This window comes from Dioscorea cayenensis, chromosome 20, assembly GCF_009730915.1.
Source record: "Dioscorea cayenensis subsp. rotundata cultivar TDr96_F1 chromosome 20, TDr96_F1_v2_PseudoChromosome.rev07_lg8_w22 25.fasta, whole genome shotgun sequence".
Lineage (NCBI taxonomy): Eukaryota > Viridiplantae > Streptophyta > Magnoliopsida > Dioscoreales > Dioscoreaceae > Dioscorea > Dioscorea cayenensis.
In genome coordinates, this window is record NC_052490.1 from 32,893,560 (window position 1) to 32,906,401 (window position 12,842).

A 12,842-nucleotide genomic window follows, 5' to 3' on the forward strand; every position below is an offset into this window, starting at 1 on the left:
ATTACTCAATAATCCAAAAGAGAATGATAAGAACAGGCACATAGCATTAGATATTAGTAATTTAAGAAGAACAAATGGCAAGCCAAGTCAAACATATTAGCATTAGAAATTTATATTGGCAGAACATCAAAATTACACAGATTATAATTAGAGATACACTAGAGACTCACATGTTCTTCCTGTCGATTTCTGATTATTTATATGCATAAAAAAACCAAAGACATGCTGCTTCATTTCATCATTATAATCAGGCATTTTTACTGAAATAGTGAGTTGTCATACCATAACATCAAGGGATGCTTCAACTCCCGGTTCAAACGGTTGTCGATGAATTGGAAGCTCTTCTCAGCTTGTACATTAGTATGGAGATGTCAAATGGTTATATGGGGCTAGCTTTCAGAGCCTGCATTATGTTTTAAGTTAATACAAGCGGAAATTAAGACTTCTAAACAAAAAAAAAACAAAAACAAAAAAACTTGTTTGGAAGATGGAATGTGCATCGGTCGCTGGTTTTCATGTTCGTTTAATACAATACAAAATGATATGGTTGCTCAAATTCTTTCTGTGTGCCAAAGATTGATCAGGAATTTCAAAATGCAAATGAAATTGATTAGGATTTTATTAAATGGGAAGATGAGTTTTGCAAACAGACCTTGTTCTGAGAACTTGTTACAGCAGCTCTCCATTGAGGATTCTGCGAAGCTGTTGGCCTGTCACGAATGATAGTCACCACGCTAGACTGTATCGGTCTTTCAACTACGAGTCGAGGTGGCATTTCTCTCATTACCCATAGTACAAAGCCCGATGGGACCGATGAACCTGAAATATTTCCATAGTGAAGTCTGGTTCAGGAGCAATATGGTTGCTTTCAGAAACTAATAAATGAGGACTGTGCTCAATTATTTCATATAGATAGCATTTGATGTGTTATGAGACATTATAGAGACAACTATCATATAATCGCAAACAGTCTTCTTTGTTATAGCTACCTAAGCAAATATGTGAACACATCCCTAAGTTGTGTTACAAGGTAGCAGCAAGAAAGATGGTAAACATAACCAATTAAAAGTAGCATTCATATGATTTCTAGTTAATTTTGTGGATCAACTAACCAAGCAAGGCATCATTGTATATATTATTAACAAGTAATGAAATAAAAATCTTCAAAGGCATATAATGGTAAAATCAGAAATTACACATGCAGGAAGATTCCCAAAGAAGATCCTAGAGTGATCTGGGATCTAACAGATGCAATAAGATAAAAAGCATTCACTTTGGACAACACAGACAATCTTCATCTCCTATGAAGCAACTTGTAACTGGTTCACAAAGAGATGAACAAACATGTGGGCAAGCTCAGCTTAATTTCATTCATATGACATAGCTTGCTGGTTTGATTTCTAAAATTATAGCAAAAGGCAATGAGGGTACCTATGAAGTAATACAGAAATAAGAAAACCGAACTATCTATACTGTTTGGTTGATCTGGCAGCCAGTAGGAGAGCACCTGCAACTATAACCATCATTGAGAGTTTAAAAGACAGTAGTGCAGTCTTCACTATTGCAAAATGTAGTCCAAAATAGACCAGTAATTGGAACATACAGGTATATTTGTAACGAGGGCCAATATGGAAGATGACACAAAGCACAGGAGAGAGAGAGCTGCCAAACCTGCAACCTGACAATGGAATCAAATAATCAATAAAATCAAAATTCCTGAAGGTTAAATATATATGGTTTTCAAAATTCAAAGTAGTTTCTCTGGTGAAGTCATATGAATTCTTTTATATAATTTGAATCGCATTGAAACTAATCATGATAAATACTTCAACTTAAAAATACCTTCCACATTTCTGTTGAGACCATTTCCGATCTTACTTTCTTCATCTTTAAGAATAGCAGTATTCCTGAACATAATCAAATAGCAAAAGTAAAACACTGTAGAAAGGTGTCTCAAGTTCGAACGACAGTTTCTTTATACAGGTAAAAATTCTAGCTTATGTATAACATATATAGACAATTGACCAAAGTAATCAAATACCTACAAAGTAAAACGTTGGATTTAATAAAAACAAATTAAAATTACCCTTGAATTCAGTAATTGATATCCGAGTTATAATTACGTATCCCGATATTATCTATCAAACCACTGGAGATGCATCATTGTTCTCTTCAAAACAAAATACAACAGAGTAATTACTCACCGTAACAAGCCAAAGCTCCTCCTAATAAAAGAAACACTGCTGAAAAGATATCCAGATAAACCTGCATCACATTGGAGGTCAACATTGGCAAGAAGTGCATATTTCCAAAGGTAAGTTTCTGAGAAATTAAAAAAGAAAAAAATCAAATATTCTTCTCTATTTGTAGTAAGCAGTTTGGAACATGATTTCAACCTTGTGACTGAGAATTAATTGATGTAAGAAAATAAGAGCACCATAAGTTACTTGACAAGACAATCCTACTAGGTTAATTCAACTGAACTCAAACTTCATACCTGAGCCATGACTGAAGCATCAATAGGATTTCTGCCTTTTCCAGCCCATATTAGAAGTGTGAATGCTACCACACATATAAATGTCAGCACAATTACCTACAGAATAGAAGCAGAGACCTGAATTTGCAATACATTATACCACTTATTTTTGAACTGAGTACCATATCAAGAGAAACTGGTTCAAAACACGAGGATAGAAAAATAAGTTGATGTCCAAGGTTATTGAAATATATGATTGTTCCAGGCAATGAATTACCATGATTACAAATTTTTGTCGGCTTCCGACATGAATGGTTTGAAATGGGCAACATCTTCTGCGCCCAACTGCTTGGTGGGAACCTGGTTTAACCTTTGATTTTTCCAGCAATGTTTCGTTATAACCCTGCCCATCATCTTCTTCATCTTCATCATTAGGCTGATGGCAGAGATCGACCCTACAAGCAAAGCTCTGAGCAGAATGTCATAAATGTAAACATGAAGGTCTATATCAGATCGCCAAAGAGGCTTATCTAAAAATATAACAAAAAATAATGAGGTATATATAAACACAAAATGACACAAATGCCTATAAGGAAACTAGGAACAAATGGTAAGGAAGAAAATTGGCATGTACTTGATATCTTCAAAAGACAACTCAATAGACTTTTCCAAAGAACACATTAATGTGAAAGACATGGAGGTCAACTTTATCCCAAAGAATTTCATTAACCAGCACAGCTGGCAAATGGTTGGTTATTATAGCTCAAAAATATCAAAAGGGCATCAGGCAGACTGCAAAGAAACAGAAAGGTTGGATATCTTAGGGAAAAAACATCCTTAGGAACTGTCCACTAGTATCTTATCTGTTGACACGGAGTATTCCAGTGATCCCCACGATCCGAGTCCGGGCCGTTGGAATTGAAATTGGTTTGGCAGCAGATCACGAAATCTTGGTGATCTTCTCTATCTTATTAATGAGAAGTCCATTTTAGGGATTGACAACTTACCCATTCAGTGACTTTGGCACTGGACGTTCCAAAAATGGGTACTATCGGGTTGGGTGAATTAGAGAATAGACCAACTGCTTTGAGACAAGACTTGCAAAAGAAAATGAAACAACAGTAATATCCAACAAAGGAGCACAAATTGGAGCTACAGCCATAAATATGTAAGAATATTTATAAAATGGTCCAATCTTATATGATAAGTAATATGTACCAATAAAATATAGCAGAACAGCAACTATAAACACACAATCAATGTTAGACTGAGGGTTAAAAGTCTATAATAACCTAATCATCCCATGAGGAATTAACTTTAGTAAGGCTACCCCCTTATGAATGCACAAGATAAGTGAACCAATTTAAGTGAATGTTTTTAAAGCTAACGTATGCAATAATTACCCATATATCTATGTATGTATACTCCTGGCTGAATGGACTGAAAACTTACCAGAATGACAAAAGCAGAAGAAATGCAGCCAGAAACAATATTTGGGGACAAGCTGCGGGGGCAAAATAATAAATTTGAACAGTGAGATCAACTTCAAATCCAAATTTCAGTAGGAAGATCGTGTGTGACCAAAACAACAGATTATACTAGGAGAGCAAACGACAGAAGAGAGCATACCCATGAGGATGAATCCACAACCACCTGACCAACATAACCAATCCTCACAAGTAGCAACAAGAGTGGTTATAAAATAGATCAAGTAGCCTGCAATAGAATAAACATACTCAATCTTATTATATCATTCTGTGAAAAGAACAAAAAAAATCTTCAACAATTGAACTTTAAACTAGTTAATCATATACAACGTGAAGACTATAATCCAGAAAGTTCTGGTTATAACTTATAACTCCCAAAACTCTAATATGAAAACAAACACAAGATAATTATCACGTTCACCTTACATTCAATACAAGCATGAATTAGAAAACTAAGACAATGCAGCTAATCCATTTATATTACAGTTAGTCAGAACTATTTCATAACATATTATGACAGTATGTTTTCTACATCTTGGCAAAGCTTCCTCAGCATCTCAAATTTTCTATAATTTCCCATAGATTCTGTGTTTGTATAATGAATTATGGTCTATTTTAAATTGTTAACATAAAAAGATAAACATAAATAGTAGATGAAATGCCCAGAGATATCAAACTGAAAGGACTAGTTCAATTGCAGTCTAGAATAAAAGTAAAACTTAGCAATTTAAAATATTGCTCAAGTAAATACTAAATATATGATGCACATTGACAAGGGAAATCACCATTAGCCATTTAACATTGCATTTCATTGTCCTTTCTGAAAGAGAGACAAAGTACATGATGATAAGCATTTGGCTACCTAACTAACAGCACTGCAGAGAAGATCTTGAAAAAAAAAAATGAAATAAATGACCATGTACTGAACGAAATATTAAGGAACTTAGGAGTTTAAGCTAATGGCAGGTTTACACTTAAGAGAATATAATATCCTCACAAGTAGCATGACAACAACAGTAAGTAGAAGTTCTGATACATTTTAGGTAATTGCAATAACAAGTATGGGCAGGAAAAAATATTCTTAACAAGCTAAATTAATAATTTCAAGACTCCAAAATATGAAAAGATAGAATTACCTATGTTTGAAGAGCCAATCATGAGATGAAAAATCTGTGCCATCATAAATATTTTCATCAAAAATAATGTGATTGTGTGCGTAAAAGCAGGCATCTATAATGTTACAAGAAATGCAACAGAAATAGTCTTACTGCTAGCCAGAAACTTTATCAATGCAATTTGGTTAGGAAAATACAAGGCATAAAAAAGCAGAGCACCTTCAAAGCCTGAAGGTGAAAAATATCACCCTAATAAATATAAAAGGAATGCTGGCAGCCATTAATAAGATAATTATTGAAGATCTATTGCATAAATAATGCAATGGACACACAAAAGCAAGTCCATGTTAGGATATACATTTATAAAACAATTTACTAAACAATAGAATTTGTAAACCTAAAGAAAATCACCACAGATCATATTTTGGTTAAGAAAAAGAGCATCTTTAAAACTCCAAGTATTCCATGGACATTTTAAAAAGTGTAGCCATCAAAAAAATAGCGAGGCAAGTTACCAATGCTCATAACCACTAGACATTAAAACCCATGTATGATAACAACAGCAAAAAAGAACAAACCTCTCTAGTTCTTTCTTTTATAGGAGTTGTTTATTCAAGCAGGTGGTACATAAAACTAAAACACTTTTACGTGGAAGCATGATGAAAAGTTGCTTTTAGAAAATGATATAACAACAACAACCTCATTTCAGTTAAAAGTCAAAACAGAGAGACAAAAGAAGTCCAAGTGAACATATTCTATTTTGTGAAAAAATCCCATACCTTTTGACGAGTCCAGCCAAGTTGTTGATTCCGAAAGTGCATCCTTAATAACTGGCATCAAAGCATCACAATTAAAAAAAAAATGAATATCTATAATTTTTTCACTAATTAATCATCCATGTCTAAAGTTTGCTCAATAAAATAACATACTCATCAACAATAATATAATGATAACTAATAGCATACTGCACATAAAAACTATTAAAATAAAATTAAGCAATATTTTCCGATGAAAAATAAGTGCTGCCAGGATGTCATCATGCAATTTGGAAATCATAATCACTTGAAATGTCACTTCATTATTTCTAACATTATGAATCTTTATTTCCACCATAACGGAACAGAGCATTTGAATCACTCAATTACCTCCACCAAAAACGAGGTGACACTTATGCAAGTAGATAAATTTACAGCTTGCAAAACTTGTAGAAACAACAAGACGCTAATACCTCAGAGTGTTGAATATATGCTCCAAATAGGTTTATCATATTTTGTAATTGACCTCAGGGCATATTTTATTGCCAGTTTTAAAAGAAAGCATCTTATTATAAATTTAAGTTTCAATAAATCAAGTAATTGGGTTTTACATTTTTAACAAAGAATGGAAAGCAGATCTTGCCATGTTTGTTTTCTTCGTTATTAGTCCCTATTCCCTAGAAATGGAAAGCAGTAGTGTTCATCCTTTTTTAGTCTTTTTTCCTCTAATATTTGCATATGGGGAGAAGTTGAGTGGTGGCGGGGGAAGGCTGTTGCTGGCCACTAACCAAAGCCACATGCAAGAAACAGAAAAATAGGAAATTGGCTATTTACTACTGCATTGGGATTGTTTGATTTTTTATTTTATTTTCGAATTTCTCCTCTATTAAAAATTTAAAAAGAAAGGAGAATCTTAACAGATATAAATCTACCAACACGGAAATAAAGAAATTGGTTTGAAGTTATAAGGAAAAATAAACGATTGAATGGACTACAGAACGAAAGTTCCACCAAAGACCTTTCACCACTTCTCTTGTGGCCAATCAAGAACTCACGGTGAATTTGCCCACAGACATTTAATCTCATAATGCTAAGATATTAGCAGTATGCACACAATCTGTATCCCAACCCACAACATTTAACTTTAATCTTGAACTATAATTAATATAATATATCCTTTCCTAAATGCGACAAACAAGACTAGGAATGTACATTTCCAGCTCAAACATTGATTGTCATGTAATGCACAATAGGAAGACAAGATTGTTATTCACATTTCAAGAAACAAATGTCTTCCAATTGAAACACGTGTCCAAGTTTCCAGGAGATCAAATGAAAGGTTTGATCAAAGTAAACCATTAAAATGTCATATCAACCAGAAGGTGAGGAAGAGTAAAGACAGAGACATGTATACTGATGTTTTGCGATCTTTAACACCTAAGCGATATAGATAACATGTCCTGGTTAAAAGGCCCAGATACAGGCATCACTCAGAGGATGCAAAGGGCATGTGGCAACAGCAGATACAAACCTGAGGAGGAGGGTATGTTCCATCGTTCCCGCCTAACTGCACATTAAAAAGTTTAAAAAGTAGTTTAATTGGCACTATACTAATCCCATTTTACTAGTCTTGACCCGTTGCTTCCTATATCTAATCCTACTTTCTCAGCATTTTTTGAGATACCCCATGCCAATATAATTAAACGTGGTGGTCATGTATGGTTCCCTCTTTCTGAACTCAGCTTCAGAGAAACTAGTCATACTAGAAAACCAATGCCAAACGCTGCAAAATTCCTTTAATGCAAGTAAGGTAAGGTAAATCCAGAACTCCTAAAACCACTTCAATATCACAGTTCTCTTCAGAGTTCAGACCCAAGTTTGCCTATTGCATTGAAAATTCAGAAAGGAAAAAAAAAAACAATTTTTTTTTTCTATCAACTATCTACTTCTAATTAAAATTCATAAACCCCAAGTAAACACACAAAATGTAATCTTCCCAAACTCATAACTTCCAAGCATAACAAGCACCAATCTTCCATAAGTACAACACTAACAGTCATTGCTATATCAATAATCAATCACATTACCGAAGCATGACATGCCCGAATTCGGAAGCACAATCGCATCAATGAAACAGAAAACCAAGCACAAAGGCTTCGATTACCAAGATCAGCAAATCACAAACACTAAGAGACAAATGCGGGAGCAAAAAACCTGAAATACAGCGACGGAGGCGATAGCCCCATCAACGCAGGCAAGTAAGACCTCAGCGGCAACAAGCGCAGGTGGGAGGCATCTCCGGCCAGCCCAACCCCCTGTCCCCCCCAAGAGCACCACCATCTGGCCGCCGAGAAACCGATACGGCGCGCATATACGGGCACTTCGATGGAGTTCTCGGAGCTCCGATGCGATGGCGAAGTTCAATGAAGATGAGGAAATCGGGAAGGACGCGAAGCCGAGTCAACCTGTGGAGATGAATAGCTTGTTGTTTAACACGAAACACCCGCACCATGAGGGTGTGATATTAGCCGTTGATTTAACTTTGAGATCTGTGGTTTAAGATTGGACGGTGGATGATGCACTAGGGTTGATGGTTTGCGTGTGGGCCCTCTCTTGCCTTGCTGGCATTTGACTACATTAGAAATCCAACACTGACACGGCCACGTGTCCATAGACCAGACAAACAGACTTGTGTTTAAGGGAACACAAATGTGACATTTGTTAAGTTATATATATATATATATTTATTTATTTATTTATTTTGGAATTATTTTATTTTATTTTTTATTGATAATTTGGTTTAGAATTTTCTTCAATTTTAAGTAACATTTTTTTTTCATATATTTCCATAAAAATTAAAAACAGTAAAAAATTTTAGTTTTGGCACAAAACTTCCTATTTATTAATTAACTGTGTACGTATATCTTAAAAAAAATTACATTTAAAGCTCATAGAATGTATAATCTTGATGTAGGTGACTACACAGACTAGATGTTCAATTTTTTGGCTTGTACAGACTTCTGATAACACTCATTATATTTAAAAAAAATTGTATATTTCTATTATTTTTTATGTAAGGAACACTTCTTAACTAGAGAGCAAAACAATTTCAACAATGTAAAATATAAACGACAACTAAAAAATGTTAATAATTTATGATGAATGTGATGCACATGCCTATAATACAATTTGATACAAAATAAGTTTATCACATTGATGATAATTCATTGATACAAATAACATTACTCATATTATACATGACAACCACAACAACAAAAGAAGAAACCAAGTATCGAAACAAGTACAACTGACTCGACATGATAGAGTACGAAGAAGAGGATATCGTTGAGGAGGATGATCGGTCGCCACCGCCACCGCCATCGCCATCGCCATGGCCATTGTGTTGGCAAATGAAGATCTTTATATATCTTCTTAAAGAACCATAACCTTCTTCTTGCTCCCATGAACACTAGATCCACACAAGAGATGTGTGTGTGTGTGTGTATATATATATATATATATATGAAGGTTTTAAGGTGTGTATATGTTCATAAGTTGATGTTGTTGTTTGAGTGTGTGTATTTATGATGTTGTGAATGTGAGTGGGCTTTTAATTAAGATGCTTTCTCTTCACACGCGGTTTGGCTGGCATGACAGAAGTGCAAGGCTAGCTTTCTAAATCAAAAGAAATTCCCTACTCGATTAAAAGAAAAATTCTTAATTAGTATTACTTAATTTTGGGTTTTGGTATTTATTTTTATCTTTTTAATTATATTTCTATAAATACTTCTAGTTTCACTAAATTTGAGAATATATAAGTTTTTACAATATATATTGTTGAGGTTAAACTAAAAAACTAAGTCCAAAAAATTAGGAGAACCAACTATAAAAAGAATTGTTATTCAATCACTTCACTCTATGTGGTTGTTGCCCAACATGCATAAGAAATAATAAATTATAATTAATTAACCCAAATAATCACCAAAATCAAACCTAATTACTAATCTATTCTTCATTCTTTAATAAAAAAAATTCTAAATGTAAAAGTAGTGATGATCATGTCTACTAAGCAACAACCCACGTATTCTCAACAAATCAAAAGAAAACACTAGACTTTTTTCTGTTCTTTTTCTTTTTTTAAGTAGTAAGAATCTCTTTTGACAACCTTTTTAGAAAAGGAATCCAATACTTCCTTGTTTCCCATTGCCTTTTTCAAAGTTGGTGATTAAAAGATAACTAATGAATTAAATGGGAATTAGATTGTTCCAAAAGCGCCAAGGATAGTGTCACTTTTATTTAAAAATTACTTTTGTTGTTTTGATTTCTTGATTAATTATCTTATATTAACTAATTAAACTATAGTGGTGCTTTTTGTTGTTGATGAATCATTGGAGGTCCATCTTATTTTATATAGGTTGTTTTGAGATAATATATTTATTAAATAAAATGTTTTAACTTGTTGACACAATTTAATTTACTACGCTAGAATGATATTTAGTGTATTGAAGGATGAAAACTTAAAATTTTGATAGTCTGTTGTTTATGGTCCTTATGGAACATATTTTTTGTACTTTGAACGAAAAATCTTTTTGAAAGACAGTACTTTTTGACATGCATAAGATTTTAGTTTGTTAATTTTAATTAAAATAGCATTAACTTTTTCTAAATGTTAAAGTTAAAGATTTGAATAAAATGTGGAATCAGGTTCTTCCCTTTCTCATTTCTTTCAAGCTTTGATTTTCAAAGGAAGATGGCATGCTTTATTCCTTAATTATAATAATTTTTTTGAAAGAGATTTTGGTTACTGCATGTGTGTGTGTATATATATATATATAAATTAATCTTCCTCTCTTTTAGTTTGTTCTCTTATAAATTTATAATATAATTAATATAAATTTATAATTAATATTCCTTAATGTAAATATTTCCTTCTACTTAATTCATAGTATCAAAGCACATATAAACTGATACTTTTCCACAACTTTGACATTAAGAATTAACTAAGAATTAAAACTAATGATGGTTGCATGTGTTAGTAAACCTAGTAATTAATATATACATGCCAACATAGAAAAAGAGGTTGTCTTTGTATTCTACGACAATCTCCTATTAATTAATTATAAGCTTGATAATTATAATAGTTAACTAAAGCATTAAACTTTAAAACATTATATATTATGGAGGCATGTTTGTCTTTTAAACACTCTTTTTAATCTTGATTTCAGTCAAACTCATTTCATTATAATCCCCATGCATGCAACATTCCGACATTATCATTAACCTGCACCTTCTTCACCAAAATTTCTTCTTGTTAGGCCAAAAGGAAGCATTGTTTTTTATTAAGATTAGATAAACAATGATCATTGTTTCATGAAACGTTCGAACATTGTTTAAATAATTCAAGATATTTAATTGGACTTGCATAAAAACAAATAATGATGATAATAATATACTCCATATATATTATTTCTATGCTGGAGAAGTAATTGAGAGGTAACTCACGAACTTATTGCGTTCGACTTATATACTCCTCTATTCTGAAATACAAGTCATTTAAAGATGTTGGATAAGAATTAAAAATGACACTAATTTTTTAAAATTAGAAAAAAAAATGAACTAAATAACTAAAATACCCACCATACTTTTGTTTAAACTGAAAATTATCTTTTCATTTACATAACTTAGAAAATTAGGAATAGTAAAATTAAAAATAAATAAATAAATAAGTAATGCCTTGGTATGTATATTATACAATGGCAACTATATATAAAGTGGATAACCACAAATGCATTAAGAAGAAGAACAGTACAAAGTAATCAAAACAAAAGAGGGGGAGGGGCAATGGCATCTATTTTAAAACAAAACTTTTGTACTCAAAATAACTCATATTTAATAATGGAGAGAGTATTTAATAAATAAATAAAAACTAAACCTATGTCGAGGTAGAGTATAGGTTTCGTTTACTAAACTTTAGTTTTGAGGATGTATTATATGTTAAAGTAATTAATTTTATTTAATAAGACATAAACTAATTAATGATTCATTTAATAGTATAAAAATCCTTAATTTTGTTCTTCCTTTTTAGTTTGTTTTTTTATTGAAATTAATGATCAGTGTGCCTTCTTATTAAACAAGAAGGTTTTCTTACATGGATCTTAATGTGCGGCATGTATTAGTGCAATTACTATTAAGCTGGGCTCTTATTGAGCCTCGCTGGCCTCTAAGACAGCCCACAACAGAGCCCAATTCTCTAATTTTGTATAATAATAATAATAATAATAATAGAAATTATTTTGTTAAATTTACGATAAATAGAAATTATAAAAAAAATTGGGGGTTCATCCGTAATGAGTGGAAGAATCCCTTTCTATTTCCAAGTAAAACGGGTATATACCCACATGTTTAAGAATATATTTTAACATATATGGTATACTATTCTCTCAGGTGATTTTTATTTGACCATTTTAATTAATTCACATCAATTAAGAAAGTTGATTAAAACTAAAATTTATAAAAATTAATTATATTAACTTTTCAATATTACTTTTTTAAATAAAGTATGATTTAATAAAATGTGTATTCTTTAATATGGTTTATTGGAAGTTATAAAACTACATTAAATATAAAAAAAATTAAAAAATTAAAATTTAATGTTTTATAAGTTTTCTAAATGAACAAGTAAAAAAGACTGGCGGAGTATGTATGTAAATATATAATTAAATTTAATTAAATTTCAAATTTTTAATAAAATGATGATTAATTATAATTATAATCATAATAATTATTTTTTGATAAAAGCTACAAGGACCTGTTAGTATCTGTAACGTGTGTGAATTATTGTCTCGAAATGGTTTTGTCAAGTTGCATGCACGCTGAAGTTAATTGTCTTGAACACACCCTCACCTCATGGTCGCAAAGTGAGTAAGAGGTGCAATATCACTCGTGAGTTAATTCCTCTAATGAAAATTCAAACTTTCACCACGCCACACGACGGACCCATTTTAATACA

At 32.1% G+C, this 12,842-nt stretch overlaps 1 protein-coding gene across 3 annotated transcripts; it reads right to left on the reverse strand.

Annotated features, from left to right (window-relative positions):
• Positions 1–75: 75 nt before the first annotated feature.
• Positions 76–8,291, reverse strand: LOC120251704 (tobamovirus multiplication protein 1). 3 transcript variants are annotated; one of them, XM_039260328.1, is made up of 13 exons: positions 8,048–8,290; positions 5,858–5,908; positions 5,100–5,133; positions 4,106–4,192; positions 3,929–3,980; positions 2,754–2,931; positions 2,498–2,593; positions 2,205–2,265; positions 1,843–1,907; positions 1,604–1,678; positions 1,432–1,507; positions 653–819; positions 76–403 (listed from the first exon to the last, which is right to left on the reverse strand). In XM_039260328.1, exons 1-13 carry the CDS (start codon positions 8,171–8,173, stop codon positions 380–382), a joined length of 1,092 nt encoding a protein of 363 aa, XP_039116262.1. In that variant the 5' UTR covers positions 8,174–8,290; the 3' UTR covers positions 76–379. The 3 variants fall into 3 exon arrangements, with proteins under 3 accessions (XP_039116262.1, XP_039116261.1, XP_039116263.1); XM_039260327.1 differs by having other exon boundaries at positions 1,432–1,513; positions 8,048–8,289; XM_039260329.1 differs by lacking the exon at positions 1,432–1,507 and having other exon boundaries at positions 1,672–1,678; positions 8,048–8,291.
• Between the last annotated feature and the right edge of the window lie 4,551 nt (positions 8,292–12,842).

Coding starts and splice junctions, on each gene's coding strand:
- LOC120251704 (XM_039260327.1), bottom strand. CDS start 8,173: ATGGTGGTGCTCTTGGGGGGGACAGGGGGTTGGGCTGGCCGGAGATGC. Junction 1,679..1,842: donor TCTCAACAGAAATGTGGAAG/GTATTTTTAAGT, acceptor TTCCATTGTCAG/GTTGCAGGTTTGGCAGCTCT. Junction 404..652: donor TAACAAGTTCTCAGAACAAG/GTCTGTTTGCAA, acceptor AACATAATGCAG/GCTCTGAAAGCTAGCCCCAT.